The sequence below is a fragment of the Oncorhynchus mykiss genome, chromosome 15 (genome assembly GCF_057628025.1).
Source record: "Oncorhynchus mykiss isolate SJ-2025 chromosome 15, ASM5762802v1, whole genome shotgun sequence".
Classification (NCBI taxonomy): Eukaryota; Metazoa; Chordata; class Actinopteri; order Salmoniformes; family Salmonidae; genus Oncorhynchus; species Oncorhynchus mykiss.
In genome coordinates this window covers 1,392,033-1,413,601 of record NC_143036.1, presented here as the reverse complement: position 1 = coordinate 1,413,601, position 21,569 = coordinate 1,392,033, and the positions used below count along the sequence as shown (strand labels likewise).

Here is a 21,569-nt window from a genome sequence, read left to right as displayed (position 1 = left end):
CCCCCGCTCCTCCTCCTCTCATCCCCCCCCTCTCCTCCCCTCCCTCCCCCTCTCTCCTCATCCCCCCTCTCTCCTCATCCCCCTCTCTCCTCCCCTCCCTCCCACCCCCCCCCCCTCGCTCCCACCTCCCCCTCCTCTCCCTCCCACCTCCCCCCTCCTCCTCATCCCCCCTCCCACCTCCTCCCCTCTCCCACTCCTCCTCCCTACCCCCTCCTTCTCTCATCCTCCTCTCCCCCTCTCTCTCCTCCCCTCCCTCCCACTCCCTCGCCCACTCCTCCTCCCTACCCCCGCTCCTCCTCCTCCTCTCATCCTCCTCTCCCCCCTCATCCTCCTCTCCCCCCTCATCCTCCTCTCCCCCCTCATGTGTTTCTGAACAGTATAATCACTACACACTCCACATTATTGACAACAAACATAACTAATTTACATACATAGATGTTTCATATCGCAGAGAAGTAAGGGTCTCACCTGTCCAATGCTTGGTCTATTGATTGACAGCTGCTGGACAGAGAGTTGCCTGCACTCCCAAAGGGCTCCAGCAACTGAAGAACACAACAGAATAATCACATTGTTAGCCTTACTATGACTGAGACAGAGATGTACGAGGGAACAGAATAATCACATTGTTAGCCTTACTATGCCTGAGACAGAGATGTACGAGGGAACCGACACATTTGACTGAGACAGAGATGTAGGAGGGAACAGAATAATCACATTGTTAGCCTTACTATGACTGAGACAGAGATGTAGGAGGGAACAGAATAATCACATTGTTAGCCTTACTATGCCTGAGACAGAGATGTACGAGGGAACAGACACATTTGACTGAGACAGAGATGTAGGAGGGAACAGAATAATCACATTGTTAGCCTTACTATGACTGAGACAGAGATGTACGAGGGAACAGAATAATCACATTGTTAGCCTTACTATGACTGAGACAGAGATGTACGAGGGAACAGAATAATCACATTGTTAGCCTTACTATGACTGAGACAGAGATGTACGAGGGAACAGACACATTTGACTGAGACAGAGATGTACGAGGGAACAGAATAATCACATTGTTAGCCTTACTATGACTGAGACAGAGATGTACGAGGGAACAGACACATTTGACTGAGACAGAGATGTACGAGGGAACAGAATAATCACATTGTTAGCCTTACTATGACTGAGACAGAGATGTACGAGGGAACAGACACATTTGACTGAGACAGAGATGTACGAGGGAACAGACACATTTGACTGAGACAGAGATGTACGAGGGAACAGACACATTTGACTGAGACAGAGATGTACGAGGGAACAGACACATTTGACTGAGACAGAGATGTACGAGGAAACAGACACATTTGACTGAGACAGAGATGTACAAGGGAACAGACACAGAGATGTACGAGGAAACAGACACATTTGACTGAGACAGAGATGTACGAGGGAACAGATACATTTGACTGAGACAGAGATGTACGAGGGAACAGACACATTTGACTGAGACAGAGATGTACGAGGGAAGACACACATTTGACTGAGACAGAGATGTACGAGGGAACAGACACATTTGACTGAGACAGAGATGTACAAGGGAACAGACACAGAGATGTACGAGGGAACAGACACATTTGACTGAGACAGAGATGTACAAGGGAACAGACACAGAGATGTACGAGGAAACAGACACATTTGACTGAGACAGAGATGTACAAGGGAACAGACACAGAGATGTACGAGGAAACAGACACATTTGACTGAGACAGAGATGTACAAGGGAACAGACACAGAGATGTACGAGGGAACAGACACATTTGACTGAGACAGAGATGTACGAGGGAACAGACACAGAGATGTACGAGGAAACAGACACATTTGACTGAGACAGAGATGTACAAGGGAACAGACACAGAGATGTACGAGGGAACAGACACATTTGACTGAGACAGAGATGTACGAGGGAACAGACACATTTGACTGAGACAGAGATGTAAGAGGGAACAGACACAGAGATGTACGAGGAAACAGACACATTTGACTGAGACAGAGATGTACAAGGGAACAGACACAGAGATGTACGAGGGAACAGACACATTTGACTGAGACAGAGATGTACGAGGGAAGACACACATTTGACTGAGACAGAGATGTACGAGGGAACAGACACATTTGACTGAGACAGAGATGTAAGAGGGAACAGACACAGAGATGTACGAGGAAACAGACACATTTGACTGAGACAGAGATGTACAAGGGAACAGACACAGAGATGTACGAGGGAACAGACACAGAGATGTACGAGGGAACAGACACATTTGACTGAGACAGAGATGTACAAGGGAACAGACACAGAGATGTACGAGGAAACAGACACATTTGACTGAGACAGAGATGTACAAGGGAACAGACACAGAGATGTACGAGGAAACAGACACATTTGACTGAGACAGAGATGTACAAGGGAACAGACACAGAGATGTACGAGGAAACAGACACATTTGACTGAGACAGAGATGTACGAGGGAACAGACACAGAGATGTACAAGGGAACAGACACAGAGATGTACAAGGGAACAGACACAGAGATGTACAAGGGAACAGACACAGAGATGTACAAGGGAACAGACACAGAGATGTACGAGGGAACAGACACATTTGACTGAGACAGAGATGTACAAGGGAACAGACACAGAGATGTAAGAGGGAACAGACACAGAGATGTACGAGGAAACAGACACATTTGACTGAGACAGAGATGTACAAGGGAACAGACACAGAGATGTAAGAGGGAACAGACACAGAGATGTACGAGGGAACAGACACATTTGACTGAGACAGAGATGTACGAGGGAACAGACACATTTGACTGAGACAGAGATGTACGAGGGAACAGACACATTTGACTGAGACAGAGATGTACGAGGGAAGACACACATTTGACTGAGACAGAGATGTACGAGGGAACAGGCACATTTGACTGAGACAGAGATGTAAGAGGGAACAGACACAGAGATGTACGAGGGAACAGACACATTTGACTGAGACAGAGATGTACGAGGGAACAGACACAGAGATGTACGAGGGAACAGACACATTTGACTGAGACAGAGATGTACGAGGGAACAGACACATTTGACTGAGACAGAGATGTACGAGGGAACAGACACAGAGATGTACGAGGGAACAGACACATTTGACTGAGACAGAGATGTACGAGGGAACAGACACAGAGATGTACGAGGGAACAGACATTTGACTGAGACAGAGATGTACGAGGGAACAGACACATTTGACTGAGACAGAGATGTACAAGGGAACAGACACAGAGATGTACGAGGGAACAGACACAGAGATGTACGAGGGAACAGACACATTTGACTGAGACAGAGATGTACAAGGGAACAGACACAGAGATGTACGAGGGAACAGACACATTTGACTGAGACAGAGATGTACAAGGGAACAGACACAGAGATGTACGAGGGAACAGACACAGAGATGTACGAGGGAACAGACACATTTGACTGAGACAGAGATGTACAAGGGAACAGACACAGAGATGTAAGAGGGAACAGACACAGAGATGTACGAGGAAACAGACACATTTGACTGAGACAGAGATGTACAAGGGAACAGACACAGAGATGTACGAGGAAACAGACACATTTGACTGAGACAGAGATGTACGAGGAAACAGACACATTTGACTGAGACAGAGATGTACGAGGAAACAGACACATTTGACTGAGACAGAGATGTACGAGGGAACAGACACAGAGATGTACAAGGGAACAGACACAGAGATGTACGAGGGAACAGACACAGAGATGTACGAGGGAACAGACACATTTGACTGAGACAGAGATGTACGAGGGAACAGACACAGAGATGTACGAGGGAACAGACACATTTGACTGAGACAGAGATGTACAAGGGAACAGACACAGAGATGTACGAGGGAACAGACACATTTGACTGAGACAGAGATGTACAAGGGAACAGACACAGAGATGTACGAGGGAACAGACACAGAGATGTACGAGGGAACAGACACATTTGACTGAGACAGAGATGTACAAGGGAACAGACACAGAGATGTAAGAGGGAACAGACACAGAGATGTACGAGGAAACAGACACATTTGACTGAGACAGAGATGTACAAGGGAACAGACACAGAGATGTACGAGGAAACAGACACATTTGACTGAGACAGAGATGTACAAGGGAACAGACACAGAGATGTACGAGGGAACAGACACATTTGACTGAGACAGAGATGTACAAGGGAACAGACACAGAGATGTACGAGGGAACAGACACAGAGATGTACGAGGAAACAGACACATTTGACTGAGACAGAGATGTACAAGGGAACAGACACAGAGATGTACGAGGAAACAGACACATTTGACTGAGACAGAGATGTACAAGGGAACAGACACAGAGATGTACGAGGGAACAGACACATTTGACTGAGACAGAGATGTACAAGGGAACAGACACAGAGATGTACGAGGAAACAGACACATTTGACTGAGACAGAGATGTACGAGGGAACAGACACAGAGATGTACGAGGAAACAGACACATTTGACTGAGGATGAGAGAAGGTCAGGGACAGAGAGAGAAGATAACATATACACAGGGTACCAGTACTGAGTAATGAGTAATGATAACTAGGTTATATACACAGGGTACCAGTACTGAGTAATGATAACTAGACTATATACACAGGGTACCAGTACTGAGTAATGAGTAATGATAACAAGGTTAAATACACAGGGTACCAGTACTGAGTAATGATAACTAGGTTATATACACAGGGTACCAGTACTGAGTAATGATAACTAGGCTATATACACAGGGTACCAGTACTGAGTAATGATAACTAGACTATATACACAGGGTACCAGTACTGAGTAATGAGTAATGATAACTAGACTATATACACAGGGTACCAGTACTGAGTAATGATAACTAGACTATATACACAGGGTACCAGTACTGAGTAATGATAACTAGACTATATACACAGGGTACCAGTACTGAGTAATGAGTAATGATAACAAGGTTAAATACACAGGGTACCAGTACTGAGTAATGATAACTAGGTTATATACACAGGGTACCAGTACTGAGTAATGATAACTAGACTATATACACAGGGTACCAGTACTGAGTAATGAGTAATGATAACAAGGTTAAATACACAGGGTACCAGTACTGAGTAATGATAACTAGGTTATATACACAGGGTACCAGTAATGAGTAATGATAACTAGGTTATATACACAGGATACCAGTACTGAGTAATGATAACTAGGTTATATACACAGGGTACCAGTACTGAGTAATGATAACTAGGTTATATACACAGGGTACCAGTACTGAGTAATGATAACTAGACTATATACACAGGGTACCAGTACTGAGTAATGATAACTAGGTTATATACACAGGGTACCAGTACCGAGTAATGATAACTAGGTTATATACACAGGGTACCAGTACCGAGTAATGATAACTGGGTTATATACACAGGGTACCAGTACCGAGTAATGATAACTAGGTTATATACACAGGGTACCAGTACTGAGTAATGATAACTAGGTTATATACACAGGGTACCAGTACTGAGTAATGAGTAATGATAACTAGACTATATACACAGGGTACCAGTACTGAGTAATGAGTAATGATAACTAGGTTATATACACAGGGTACCAGTACTGAGTAATGAGTAATGATAACTAGTACCAGTACTGAGTAATGATAACTAGGTTATATACACAGGGTACCAGTACTGAGTAATGATAACTAGGTTATATACACAGGGTACCAGTACTGAGTAATGATAACTAGGTTATATACACAGGGTACCAGTACTGAGTGGAGGTGCAGGGGTATGAGGTCGTTGAGGTAGATGTGTACGTATAACCGATGTGACCGATAATAAACAGTAGCAGCAGCGTTGTCCTGTCCTTCTTCACAACTGTGTTGGTGGGAGTGGACAATGATAGATCTTTAATGATGTGGACACCGAGGAACTTGAAGCTCCCTACCCATCCACTACAGCACCCATCGATGTGGATGGCCCTCCGTTTCCTGTAGTTCACAATCATCTCCTTTGTCTTGATCATGTTGAAGGGAAAGGTTGTTCTCCTGGCATCACACTGCCAGGTCTCTGACCTCTCCTTATAGGCTGTGTCATTGTTGTTGGTGATCAGGCCTACCACCAGGTCTCTGACCTCTCCTTATAGGCTGTATCATTGTTGTCGGTGATCAGGCCTACCACCAGGTCTCTGACCTCCTCCCTGTAGGCTGTGTCATTGTTGTCGGTGATCAGGCCTATCACCAGGTCTCTGACCTCTCCTTATAGGCTGTATCATTGTTGTCGGTGATCAGGCCTATCACCAGGTCTCTGACCTCTCCTTATAGGCTGTATCATTGTTGTCGGTGATCAGGCCTATCACCAGGTCTCTAACCTCCTCCCTGTAGGCTGTCGGTGATCAAGCCTATCACCAGTGTCGGCGGCAATCTTAATGATGGTGTTGGAGTCGTGCATGGCCACACAGTCATGGGTGAACAGGGAGTACAAGAAGGGACTAAGAACGCACCCCTGGGGGGCCCCTTGTGATGAGCATCAGCGTTGTGGACCCAGGGTGGCTAGGATGATGGTGTTGATGTGAGCCATGACCAGCCTTTCAAAGCCCTTCATGACTACAGAGTGCTACTGAACTATAATTCAGGCAGGTTACCTTGGCATCCTTTTGGCACAGGGATGGTGCTCTGCTTGAAACATGTTGGTATTACAGACTGGGTCAGGGAGAGGTTGAAAATGTCAGAGAAGACATTGCCAGCTGGTCAGCGTATACTCTGAGTATGAGTCCAGGTAATCCGTCTGGCCCTGAGGCCTTGTGAATGTTGAACTGTTTAAAAGTCCTACTCATATCGGCAACGGAGAGTGTGATCACACCGTCGTCTGGAACAGCTGGTGCTCTCATGCATGGTTAAGTGTTGTTTGCCTCAAAGTGAGCATAGAAGGCATTTAGCTTGTCTGGTAGGCTCACGTCACTGAGCAGCTCACGAATGAGAGAGTACTACGTTGTCTCTTACCTTCTGATGCAGACCCTCAGGTATAAACTGTCCCTTAGTGACAGAGACAGAATAGTATATTGTCTCTGATCCTTCTGATCCAGGCCCTCAGGTATAAACTGTCCCTTAGTTACAGAGACAGAATAGTATATTGTCTCTTACCTTCTGATCCAGGCCCTCAGGTATAAACTGTCCCTTAGTGACAGAGACAGAATAGTATATTGTCTCTTACCTTCTGATGCAGACCCTCAGGTATAAACTGTCCCTTAGTTACAGAGACAGAATAGTATATTGTCTCTTACCTTCTGATCCAGGCCCTCAGGTATAAACTGTCCCTTAGTGACAGAGACAGAATAGTATATTGTCTCTGATCCTTCTGATGCAGACCCTCAGGTATAAACTGTCCCTTAGTGACAGAGACAGAATAGTATGTTGTCTCTGATCCTTCTGATCCAGGCCCTCAGGTATAAACTGTCCCTTAGTGACAGAGACAGAATAGTATATTGTCTCTTACCTTCTGATGCAGACCCTCAGGTATAAACTCTCCCTTAGTGACAGAGAATAGTATGTTGTCTCTTACCTTCTGATGCAGACCCTCAGGTATAAACTGTCCCTTAGTGACAGAGAATAGTATATTGTCTCTTACCTTCTGATGCAGACCCTCAGGTATAAACTGTCCCTTAGTGACAGAGACAGAATAGTATATTGTCTCTTACCTTCTGATGCAGACCCTCAGGTATAAACTGTCCCTTAGTTACAGAGACAGAATAGTATATTGTCTCTTACCTTCTGATGCAGACCCTCAGGTATAAACTGTCCCTTAGTTACAGAGACAGAATAGTATATTGTCTCTTACCTTCTGATGCAGACCCTCAGGTATAAACTGTCCCTTAGTGACAGAGAATAGTATGTTGTCTCTTACCTTCTGATGCAGACCCTCAGGTATAAACTGTCCCTTAGTTACAGAGACAGAATAGTATATTGTCTCTTACCTTCTGATGCAGACCCTCAGGTATAAACTGTCCCTTAGTGACAGAGAATAGTATATTGTCTCTTACCTTCTGATCCAGGCCCTCAGGTATAAACTGTCCCTTAGTGACAGAGAATAGTATATTGTCTCTTACCTTCTGATCCAGACCCTCAGGTATAAACTGTCCCTTAGTTACAGAGAATAGTATATTGTCTCTTACCTTCTGATGCAGACCCTCAGGTATAAACTGTCCCTTAGTTACAGAGACAGAATAGTATATTGTCTCTTACCTTCTGATCCAGGCCCTCAGGTATAAACTCTCCCTCTGTGTGAATAGAGGTGAAGGAGCCCTGCCTGGCAATCTGCTGCTGCTCCTCTGGGACCGAGCCTGGAGGGGGGGACCTACGACCTGCATGGAGAGAACCTGGAGGGGGGAGGTGGATGTCAGCACAGGAAGTCATTCCTATAGGAGGTGGATGTGAGTACAGGAAGTCACAGAAATTGAGTGTAACGCTGCCTTGCTTGGCACCGAAAGTGTACAGAGCAGGGTAGTGCGAGGTGTGTGTGTGTGTGTGTGTGTGTATTGACTAACCTGTGGAGTGTTTTCGGACCCTCTCTGAGCTCTTGAGTATACAACCCTTCAGATCCCCTAGAGAACGGGACGACCTAAGCTCGCTCTGTTTGTCCCTACTGCCCACCTGTAGGAACTAGACACACAGGAAGTGGACGGGAGAGGAAGTGAAGAAGGACAGCTAAGGAAGTAACTGTTGTCAGTTAGTTCATCTCTGTGCACATCACAACAGATAACGTTGGGCTGGGCAATAAGGCCAAAACTTCATATCACAATATTTTTCACATTTGACGGTATATGTGATGGCAATTTATGTTTAAAATATATAGGTAAAAAAAAAAAAAATAAACAAGATATTTATCCTCTGAAGAGGGGGGGGGGGGGTGGTGATGGGGTTAATATAAATGAATAATACAAGTAGTAAATCTGCTTTCTGAGTAGTTCATGATCTTAGGGTGGCAACACAAACATTATAAGTGATTTCAATGAGACTTTCTCCATGTCTACTGTTCAATCAACTCCACACTAAAATTATTTTCTGTATTTTCTCCACTTTTATTATTTCCACGTTGTGCCAAGCAGCATAATATATATTTATTTATTGGACCTTTATTTAACTATATGGGCAAACACATCGAGGCCTAGTTAACTGAACTGTTGGAATCAAGGAAATCTGCTGATTATTCTCATTCTACAGTGGGAATGTAGTGGGCTGCACTATATTACAAACTCTGCCTTCCCGGCCGGACCGGACAGCAAAGCAAGGGCACTATTAGGTCTACCGCAGGCTAATCGGATGGCTGAGACGACCGTGTCTGCAGAAACGTAGCAGGTGTAAAAGAAATCTACAACCATGACTAGAGAGAGAGACTGTCAAAGAACACAGCCTAGTTAATACAACGTTTAAAACCATGACTAGAGAGAGACTGTCAAAGAACACAGCCTAGTTAATACTGTGAGATTTCACAACGTATAAAACCATGACTAGAGAGAGACTGTCAAAGAACACAGCCTAGTTAATACAACGTTTAAAACCATGACTAGAGAGAGACTGTCAAAGAACACAGCCTAGTTAATACTGTGAGATTTCACAACGTTTAAAACCATGACTAGAGAGAGACTGTCAAAGAACACAGCCTAGTTAATACTGTGAGATTTCGCAACGTTTAAAACCATGACTAGAGAGAGACTGTCAAAGAACACAGCCTAGTTAATACAACGTTTAAAACCATGACTAGAGAGAGACTGTCAAAGAACACAGCCTAGTTAATACTGTGATATTTCACAACGTTTAAAACCATGACTAGAGAGAGACTGTCAAAGAACACAGCCTAGTTAATACTGTGAGATTTCACAACGTTTAAAACCATGACTAGAGAGAGACTGTCAAAGAACACAGCCTAGTTAATACAACGTTTAAAACCATGACTAGAGAGAGACTGTCAAAGAACACAGCCTAGTTAATACTGTGAGATTTCACAACGTTTAAAACCATGACTAGAGAGAGACTGTCAAAGAACACAGCCTAGTTAATACAACGTTTAAAACCATGACTAGAGAGAGACTGTCAAAGAACACAGCCTAGTTAATACTGTGAGATTTCACAAAGTTTAAAACCATGACTAGAGAGAGACTGTCAAAGAACACAGCCTAGTTAATACAACGTTTAAAACCATGACTAGAGAGAGACTGTCAAAGAACACAGCCTAGTTAATACAACGTTTAAAACCATGACTAGAGAGAGACTGTCAAAGAACACAGCCTAGTTAATACTGTGAGATTTCACAACGTTTAAAACCATGACTAGAGAGAGACTGTCAAAGAACACAGCCTAGTTAATACAACGTTTAAAACCATGACTAGAGAGAGACTGTCAAAGAACACAGCCTAGTTAATACAACGTTTAAAACCATGACTAGAGAGAGACTGTCAAAGAACACAGCCTAGTTAATACTGTGAGATTTCACAACGTTTAAAACCATGACTAGAGAGAGACTGTCAAAGAACACAGCCTAGTTAATACTGTGAGATTTCACAACGTTTAAAACCATGACTAGAGAGAGACTGTCAAAGAACACAGCCTAGTTAATACTGTGAGATTTCACAACATTTAAACACAGCCAAGAGATGCTGTTTTTATGAGTGACTTCATGTTTAAAACTTCTCATGGCTGGGGGGCAGTATTGAGTAGCTTGGATGAATAAGGTGCCCAAAGTAAACGGCCTGCTCCTCAGTCTCAGTTGCTAATATATGCATATTATTATTAGTATTGGATAGAAAACACTCTGAAGTTTCTAAAACTGTTTGAATGATGTCTGTGAGAACTCGTATTGGCAGGCAAAAACCTGAGGAGAAATCAAAACAGGAAGTGAGAAATCTGAGCTTTGTATGTCAGTCTGCTGCTCTCTCTCTCCGCTGAGACTGACCCGCAGTCTGCTGAGACTGACCCGCAGTCTGCTGAGACAGACCCTCAGTCTGCTGAGACAGACCCTCAGTCTGCTGAGACAGACCCTCAGTCTGCTGAGACAGACCCTCAGTCTGCTGAGACAGACCCTCAGTCTGCTGAGACAGACCCTCAGTCTGCTGAGACAGACCCTCAGTCTGCTGAGACAGACCCTCAGTCTGCTGCTCTTTCTCTCCGCTGAGACTGACCCTCAGTCTGCTGCTCTCTCCCTCTGCTGAGACTGACCCGCAGTTTGCTGAGACTGACCCTCAGTCTGCTGCTCTCTCCCTCTGCTGAGACTGACCCTCAGTCTGCTGCTCTCTCCCTCTGCTGAGACTGACCCTCAGTCTGCTGCTCTCTCCCTCTGCTGAGACGGACCCTCAGTCTGCTGCTCTCTCCCTCTGCTGAGACGGACCCTCAGTCTGCTGCTCTCTCCCTCTGCTGAGACTGACCCTCAGTCTGCTGCTCTCTCCCTCTGCTGAGACTGACCCTCAGTCTGCTGCTCTCTCCCTCTGCTGAGACTGACCCTCAGTCTGCTGCTCTCTCCCTCTGCTGAGACTGACCCTCAGTCTGCTGCTCTCTCCCTCTGCTGAGACTGACCCTCAGTCTGCTGCTCTCTCCCTCTGCTGAGACTGACCCTCAGTCTGCTGCTTTCTCCCTCTGCTGAGACTGACCATCAGATGCAGCCCAGTAAAAAGTAAATTGTGTAAATGTCTGCTCACTCAGCTGTGCCTCACAAGTAATACAACAACTTATCTATTACCGGTGTGATCATATAGTCCACCTCCAATTTTTAAATGGTATGAACAACAATGTTTGGCAGGGCAATTCAAGCAAAGCCAATACAGTGCCGAAAGTATTCGGCCCCCTTCAACTTTGCGACCTTTTGCCACATTTCAGGCTTCAAACAAAGATATAAAACTGTATTTTTTTGTGAAGAATCAACAACAAGTGGGACACAATCATGAAGTGGAACGACATTTATTGGATATTTCGAACTTTTTTAACAAATCAAAAACTGAAAAATGGGGCGTGCAAAATTATTCAGCCCCCTTAAGTTAATACTTTGTAGCGCCACCTTTTGCTGCGATTACAGCTGTAAGTCGCTTGGGGTATGTCTCTATCAGTTTTGCACATCGAGAGACTGAATTTTTTTCCCATTCCTCCTTGCAAAACAGCTCGAGCTCAGTGAGGTTGGATGGAGAGCATTTGTGAACAGCAGTTTTCAGTTCTTTCCACAGATTCTCGATTGGATTCAGGTCTGGACTTTGACTTGGCCATTCTAACACCTGGATATGTTTATTTTTGAACCATTCCATTGTAGATTTTGCTTTATGTTTTGGATCATTGTCTTGTTGGAAGACAAATCTCCGTCCCAGTCTCAGGTCTTTTGCAGACTCCATCAGGTTTTCTTCCAGAATGGTCCTGTATTTGGCTCCATCCATCTTCCCATCAATTTTAACCATCTTCCCTGTCCCTGCTGAAGAAAAGCAGGCCCAACCCATGATGCTGCCACCACCATGTTTGACAGTGGGGATGGTGTGTTCAGCTGTGTTGCTTTTACGCCAAACATAACGTTTTGCATTGTTGCCAAAAAGTTCAATTTTGGTTTCATCTGACCAGAGCACCTTCTTCCACATGTTTGGTGTGTCTCCCAGGTGTCTTGTGGCAAACTTTAAACAACACTTTTTATGGATATCTTTAAGAAATGGCTTTCTTCTTGCCACTCTTCCATAAAGGCCAGATTTGTGCAATATACGAATGATTGTTGTCCTATGGACAGAGTCTCCCACCTCAGCTGTAGATCTCTGCAGTTCATCCAGAGTGATCATGGGCCTCTTGGCTGCATCTCTGATCAGTCTTCTCCTTGTATGAGCTGAAAGTTTAGAGGGACGGCCAGGTCTTGGTAGATTTGCAGTGGTCTGATACTCCTTCCATTTCAATATTATCGCTTGCACAGTGCTCCTTGGGATGTTTAAAGCTTGGGAAATCTTTTTGTATCCAAATCCGGCTTTAAACTTATTCACAACAGTATCTCGGACCTACCTGGTGTGGTAGTTCTTCATGATGCTCTCTGCGCTTTTAACGGACCTCTGAGACTATCACAGTGCAGGTGCCTTTATACAGAGACTTGATTACACACAGGTGGATTGTATTTATCATCATTAGTCATTTAGGTCAACATTGGATCATTCAGAGATCCTCACTGAACTTCTGGAGAGAGTTTGCTGCACTGAAAGTAAAGGGGCTGAATAATTTTGCACGCCCAATTTTTCAGTTTTTGATTTGTTAAAAAAGTTTGAAATATCCAATAAATGTCGTTCCACTTCATGATTGTGTCCCACTTGTTGTTGATTCTTCACAAAAAAATACAGTTTTATATCTTTATGTTTGAGCCTGAAATGTGGCAAAAGGTCGCAAAGTTCAAGGGGGCCGAATACTTTCGCAAGGCACTGTATGCAGTGATAATGTATTGGGCCTATAGTTTACTGCACAAACCTCATTGCTACAGAACTTTTTTTAATTGGTTAATGTTGCAAAGGCATACGTTTTTAAGTCATGTTAAAAAACAATCTGAGCGGTAGATCTCGTCTTGCATTTTGACTGAGTGACCTTGACTCAGGTCGGTGACCACTGCTCTGTCCATGTAATCACAATAATACGCATTACAGCATTTCTCACACCAAATTATAACACACAAATCATGGAGGTAAAACAGTGGAGAGAAGAGGGGTGTTATTTATTATTATTTTTATTAAATTTTACCCCTTTTTCTCCCCAATTTCGTGGTATCCAATTGTTTAGTAGCTACTATCTTGTCTCATCGCTACAACTCCCGTACGGGCTCGAAAGAGACGAAGGTTGAAAGTCATGCGTCCTCCGATACACAACCCAACCAAGCCGCACTGCTTCTTAACACAGCGCCATCCAACCCGGAAGCCAGCCGCACCAATGTGTCGGAGGAAACATAACGTTTGTAGAGGCTTCGTATTTGTTGCATGTAAACTATATGCTTGAACAATGTATTCTAAGGCGTGTGTGTGTGTGTGAATGTGTAGACTCACGTGGTTGTTCTTGGGAGTTTTCAGCAGTAGTCTGAGCAGGCTGCTAGAGCCCACGTTGAGCACCGCTCTGTCTAGATCCTCCTGGCTCTTTAGAGGAACCAGACGCTGCAGGGAGACATTTATATAACATTATAGTCTTATCCAGATCCACCAACCGTTATTAAGTCACAGACAAGACACCAACCGTTATTAAGTCAGAGACAAGACACCAACCGTTATTAAGTCAGAGACAAGACACCAACCGTTATTAAGTCAGAGACAAGACACCAACCGTTAAGTCAGAGACAAGACACCAACCGTTATTAAGTCACAGACAAGACACCAACCGTTAAGTCAGAGACAAGACACCAACCGTTATTAAGTCAGAGACAAGACACCAACCGTTATTAAGTCAGAGACAAGACACCAACCGTTATTAAGTCACAGACAAGACACCAACCGTAATTAAGTCAGAGACAAGACACCAACCGTTATTAAGTCACAGACAAGACACCAACAGTTAAGTCAGAGACAAGACACCAACAGTTAAGTCAGAGACAAGACACCAACAGTTAAGTCAGAGACAAGACACCAACAGTTAAGTCAGAGACAAGACACCAACAGTTAAGTCAGAGACAAGACACCAACAGTTAAGTCAGAGACAAGACACCAACAGTTAAGTCAGAGACAAGACACCAACAGTTAAGTCAGAGACAAAGTTCTTAGTTATTCTGAGACAAGATACTTTCATCATCTTGTCATCTTGTGCTGTGGTGTGACATGACACCATTATGGTCATGCTGTGCTGTGACACCATTATGTCATGCTGTGGTGTGACATGACACCATTATGGTCATGCTGTGCTGTGACACCATTATGTCATGCTGTGCTGTGACATGACACCATTATGTCATGCTGTGGTGTGACACCATTATGTCATGCTGTGGTGTGACACCATTATGTCATGCTGTGCTGTGACATGACACCATTATGTCATGCTGTGGTGTGACATGACACCATTATGGTCATGCTGTGCTGTGACACCATTATGTCATGCTGTGCTGTGACATGACACCATTATGTCATGATGTGGTGTGACACCATTATGTCATGCTGTGGTGTGACACCATTATGTCATGTTGTGGTGTGACACCATTATGTCATGCTGTGGTGTGACACCATTATGTCATGTTGTGACACCATTATGTCATGTTGTGACACCATTATGTAATGTTGTGACGTAACACCATTATGTCATGTTGTGGCGTGACACCATTATGTCATGCTGTGGTGTGACATGACACCATTATGTCATGCTGTGGTGTGACGTGACACCATTATGTCATGCTGTGCTGTGACATGACACCATTATGTCATGCTGTGCTGTGACATGACACCATTATGTCATGCTGTGGTGTGACACCATTATGTCATGCTGTGGTGTGACATGACACCATTATGTCATGCTGTGCTGTGACATGACACCATTATGTCATGCTGTGCTGTGACATGACACCATTATGTCATGCTGTGGTGTGACACCATTATGTCATGCTGTGGTGTGACACCATTATGTCATGCTGTGGTGTGACATGACACCATTATGTCATGCTGTGGTGTGACACCATTATGTCATGTTGTGACACCATTATGTCATGTTGTGACACCATTATGTCATGTTGTGACGTAACACCATTATGTCATGTTGTGGCGTGACACCATTATGTCATGCTGTGGCGTGACACCATTAAGTCATGCTGTGGTGTGACACCATTATGTCATGCTGTGCTGTGGTGTGACACCATTATGTCATTCTGTGGTGTGACACCATTATGTCATGTTGTGACACCATTATGTCATGTTGTGACGTAACACCATTATGTCATGTTGTGGCGTGACACCATTATGTCATGCTGTGGCGTGACACCATTATGTCATGCTGTGGCGTGACACCATTATGTCATGCTGTGACGTGACACCATTATGTCATGCTGTGGTGTGACGTGACACCATTATGTCATGCTGTGGTGTGACGTGACACCATTATGTCATGCTGTGGTGTGACACCCTTATGTCATGCTGTGGGGTGACACCATTATGTCATGCTGTGGGGTGACACCATTATGTCATGCTGTGGTGTGACACCATTATGTCATGCTGTGGTGTGACACCATTATGTCATGCTGTGGTGTGACACCATTATGTCATGCTGTGGTGTGACACCATTACTTCATGTGGTGTGATGTGACACCATTATGTCATGTTGTGGTGTGACACCATTATGCCATGTTGTGGTGTGACGTGACACCCTTATGTCATGTTGTGGTGTGGCACCATTATGTCATGTTGTGGTGTGACGTGACACCATTATGTCATGCTGTGGTGTAACACCATTACGTCATGTGGTGTGATGTGACACCATTATGTCATGTTGTGGTGTGACACCATTATGTCATGTTGTGGTGTGACGTGACACCATTATGTCATGCTGTGGTGTAACACCATTACGTCATGTGGTGTGATGTGACACCATTATGTCATGTTGTGGTGTGACACCATTATGTTATGTTGTGGTGTGACGTGACACCATTATGTCATGTTGTGACGTGACACCATTACGTCATGCTTTGGTGTAACACCATTATGTCATGTTGTGGTGTGACACCATTATGTTATGTTGTGGTGTGACACCATTATGTCATGCTGTGGTGTAACACCATTACGTCATGTGGTGTGATGTGATGGTGTTCTGTTGTGTTATTGTGTTGTGTTATCTTGTCTACCTCTTTGTCTGTGTAGAAGAGGTCCATCTGTTGTCCAAAGGCCTCTGTGACCTTCTGGAGCAGCTCCTTGATTTTCAGAGGTCGCTGGAACGGGATGATGCTGCGGAACAGAGGATAGAGGTCATCCTGAAGGTTCAGACAGAGACCCTGGCACAGAGACCACGGCACAGAGACCCCGGCACAGAGTCCCCGGCACAGAGTCCCCGGCACAGAGTCCCCGGCACAGAGACCCCGGCACAGAGAGGATCTGTCAGAGGGTTAACGTTCTGTTTCCAACTCCACACTCTTTAGTCAGTCATCTCTGATGTTGTGATGGTAACATACTGCTACAGGTGAGAGGCAGTGTCTGTTTGTCTACTGCTTCACGTCACTTGTTCCGCCACAATTACCGTATAACAATGTCCTACCATTAGGACTGCCACAATTACCGTATAACAATGTCCTACCATTAGGACTGCCACAATTACTGTATAACAATGTCCTACCATTAGGACAGCCACAATTACTGTATAATAATGTCCTACCATTAGGACTGCCACAATTACTGTATAACAATGTCCTACCATTAGGACAGCCACAATTACTGTATAACAATGTCCTACCATTAGGACAGCCACAATTACTGTATAATAATGAGGCTCTATGGGGCAGGACGCTGTCGTGAGGCTCTATGGGGCAGGAAACAACACTGTCGTGAGGCTCTATGGGGCAGGACGCTGTCGTGAGGCTCTATGGGGCAGGACGCTGTTGTGAGGCTCTATGGGGCAGGAAACAACACTGTCGTGAGGCTCTATGGAGTAGGACACTGTCGTGAGGCTCTATGGGGCAGGACGCTGTCGTGAGGCTCTATGGGGCAGGAAACAACACTGTCGTGAGGCTCTATGGGGCAGGAAACAACACTGTCGTGAGGCTCTATGGGGCAGGAAACAACACTGTCGTGAGGCTCTATGGGGCAGGAAACAACACTGTCGTGAGGCTCTATGGGGCAGGACGCTGTCGTGAGGCTCTATGGGGCAGGAAACAACACTGTCGTGAGGCTCTATGGGGTAGGAAACAACACTGTCGTGTTTCTCTACTTTCCCCTGGACATGAGAACTCAGTCATGATATAACACAACACCCCCCCTTCTCCCCCTCCCTGGACATGAGAACTCAGTCATGAGATAACACAACACCCCCCTTCTCCCCCTCCCTGGACATGAGAACTCAGTCATGATATAACACAACACCCCCCTTCTCCCCCTCCCTGGACATGAGAACTCAGTCATGATATAACACAACACCTCCCTGGAAAGAGAAGTAGAAAAACAGTGGAAGTTGCAACTCACCGTTTCTCTCTCTCATGCTCCAGCTTGACTCTTAAATCCTGTTGAAAGGAAAAATGGCAACAGAGAGGATTATAAAGGTTGGAAAGATCAAGTGAAAGAGATGTGATGGTGTCTGTGTTGATTATCCCGGGACAGAGACATAAAGTGGGAGTAATATAATACTTAATTTATTTGTCCGTTTGCACGGATACTGTTCATTGTTTTCCCTGTCACAATACCCAACCGGACAGCCACCAGGCTGGGAACAGAGCTGCCCAGCAGCCCTGAAATACTGAGGGGTTAGTGCCTTGCTCAAGGGCACACCGAGGTGAGTTATTGAACCAAATGGATGTTATTAACTATGATGATATTATTACTGACCTTCTGTTGTTCACAGTTGATTACTACTTTACAAAGAAAGCCTATTACCCAATAACAGTCTCAGCCGGGGATATATAGGAAATATCAGGAAACATTTGTTATATAAAAAACGATGTATATTTAACCCCTTATTTTTGGCACTAAACAGTCTAAGCCAGGGAGGGGGGGGGGGGGGGGGGGTATATGGAATTGTTTTAAGGTCATACCAAGGATCATTTTCCTATTTGAACTTGAATTTTAAGACCCTTTAAAAAGGAAGTTTGTTCTGAAGTGCCTGTCCAATATCTGAAAGATATCAGAAAGACCAGGAAACAGTTGTTATTTCCATCTGATGTATTTTGGCACTAAACAGTCTTCATATACTGTATACTTCCATACATTTTTTAAACTGCTACAGGGGGATTGCAAGGAGATCAATATGTCCGTGTTCGTGAGAGGCTCACCTTTCCACAGAGGGTTCATTCATATTAAGGCGAAGGCCAAAGTGATCGGCTGCTCCAGACAATTTTGATTTTCGGGATCCCGCTCTAGATATGTCTCATAGTCTGATATTTCTGGAGCGGGATTTGTCTCATGGTCTGATAAATCCCGCTCTAGATATGTCTCATGGTCTGATAAATCCCGCTCTAGATATGTCTCATGGTCTGATAAATCCCACTCTAGATATGTCTCATGGTCTGATAAATCCCGCTCTAGATATGTCTCATGGTCTGATAAATCCCGCTCTAGATATGTCTCATAGTCTGATATTTCTGGAGCGGGATTTGTCTCATGGTCTGATAAATCCCGCTCTAGATATGTCTCATGGTCTGATAAATCCCGCTCTAGATATGTCTCATGGTCTGATAAATCCCACTCTAGATATGTCTCATGGTCTGATAAATCCCGCTCTAGATATGTCTCATGGTCTGATAAATCCCACTCTAGATATGTCTCATGGTCTGATAAATCCCGCTCTAGATATGTCTCATGGTCTGATAAATCCCGCTCTAGATATGTCTCATGGTCTGACAAATCCCGCTCCAGATATGTCTCATGGTCTGATAAATCCCGCTCTAGATATGTCTCATGGTCTGATAAATCCCGCTCTAGATATGTCTCATAGTCTGATAAATCCCGCTCTAGATATTTCTCATGGTCTGATAAATCCCGCTCCAGATATGTCTCATGGTCTGATAAATCCCGCTCCAGATATGTCTCATAGTCTGATAAATCCCGCTCTAGATATGTCTCATGGTCTGATAAATCCCGCTCCAGATATGTCTCATGGTCTGATAAATCCCGCTCCAGATATATCTCATGGTCTGATAAATCCCGCTCCAGATATATCTCATAGTCTGATAAATCCCGCTCCAGATATTTCTCATGGTCTGATAAATCCCGCTCCAGATATGTCTCATGGTCTGATAAATCCCGCTCCAGATATGTTTCATGGTCTGATAAATCCCGCTCTAGATATGTCTCATGGTCTGATAAATCCCGCTCCAGATATGTCACTTCTCACTGCGGTTGCAGAAGCGCCACATCGGCGGATTGAAAGAATCCAGTGTACAAAAACACCTCTAGCTTCAACTGACAGATTTTATGGAGATTGTTTTATTATGCTAATTAGATTTTCACGAGGGAGGGACCTCGACTCTAGTTAAAGTACTACCGCTGCCCTCATTAATACTACTACCACCACCCTCATTAATACTACTACCACCACCCCCATTAATACTACTACTACACCCCTCATTAATACTACTACCACCACCCCCATTAATACTACTACTACACCCCTCATTAATACTACTACCACCACCACCCCCATTAATACTACTACCGCCACCCCCATTAATACTACTACCGCCACCCCCATTAATACTACTACCGCCACCCCCATTAATACTACTACCACCACCCCCTAAGGCAGGGTCGAGGGTATGGCCTAAGGTAGGGGCTAGGGTCTAGGGTAGGGCCTAAGGTAGGGGCAGGGTCTAAGGTAGGGCCTAAGGCAGGGTCGAGGGTATGGCCTAAGGTAGGGGCAGGGTCTAGGGTAGGGCCTAAGGTAGGGGATAGTGTGGGGCCTAAGGTAGGGTCTAGGGTAGGGCCTAAGGCAGGGTCTAGGGTAGGACCTAAGGTAGGGGCAGGGTCTAGGGTAGGGCCTAAGGTAGGGGAAGGGTCTAGGGTAGGGACCTAAGGCAGGGTTTAGGGTAGGGCCTAAGGTAGGGGCAGGGTCTAGGGTAGGGCCTAAGGGAGGTGCAGGGTCTAGGGTGGGGCCTAAGGCAGGGTCTAGTGTAGGGGCAGGGTCTAGGATAGGGCCTAAGGGAGGGGCAGGGTCTAGGGTAGGGCCTAAGGGAGGGGCAGGGTCTAGGGTAGGGACTAAGGCAGGGTCTAGGGTAGGGCCTAAGGCAGGGTCTAGGGTAGGGCCTAAGGTAGAGGATAGTGTGGGGCCTAAGGTAGGGGCAGGGGAAGGGTAGGGCCTAAGGCAGGGTCTAGGGTAGGGCCTAAGGCAGGGTCTAGGGTAGGGCCTAAGACAGGGTCTAGGGTAGGGCCTAAGGCAGGGTCTAGGGTAGGGCCTAAGGCAGGGTCTAGGGTAGGGCCTAAGGCAGGGTCTAGGGTAGGGCCTAAGGCAGGGTCTAGGGTAGGGCCTAAGGCAGGGTCTAGGGTAGGGCCTAAGATAGGGGCAGGGTCTAGGGTGGGGCCTAAGGCAGGGTCTAGGGTAGGGCCTAAGGCAGGGTATAGGGTGGGGCCTAAGGTAGGGGCAGGGTCTAGGGTGGGGCCTAAGGTAGGGTCTAGGGTAGGGCCTAAGGCAGGGTCTAGGGTAGGGCCTAAGGCAGGGGCAGGGTCTAGGGTGGGGACTAAGGCAGGGTCTAGGGTAGGCCCTAAGGTAGGGGCAGGGTCTAGGGTGGGGCCTAAGGCAGGGTCTAGGGTAGGGCCTAAGGTAGGGGCAGGGTCTAGGGTGGGGACTAAGGCAGGGTCTAGGGTAGGCCCTAAG

The 21,569-nt window shown here is 45.4% G+C and overlaps 1 protein-coding gene across 2 annotated transcripts in view; it reads right to left on the bottom strand.

Moving 5' to 3' along the window:
- map3k22 (mitogen-activated protein kinase kinase kinase 22) overlaps positions 1–21,569 on the bottom strand; it is a 106,830-nt gene that overhangs the window by 47,940 nt on the left and 37,321 nt on the right. For both annotated transcript variants that reach the window (XM_036945633.2, XM_036945634.2), the window contains exons 5-10: positions 18,230–18,267; positions 16,903–17,002; positions 14,141–14,245; positions 8,654–8,768; positions 8,352–8,485; positions 469–542 (exon numbers count right to left, since the gene is read on the bottom strand). In XM_036945633.2, the coding sequence (XP_036801528.1) occupies positions 469–542; positions 8,352–8,485; positions 8,654–8,768; positions 14,141–14,245; positions 16,903–17,002; positions 18,230–18,267 (566 nt within the window). The remainder of the gene's footprint in view (positions 1–468; positions 543–8,351; positions 8,486–8,653; positions 8,769–14,140; positions 14,246–16,902; positions 17,003–18,229; positions 18,268–21,569) is intronic.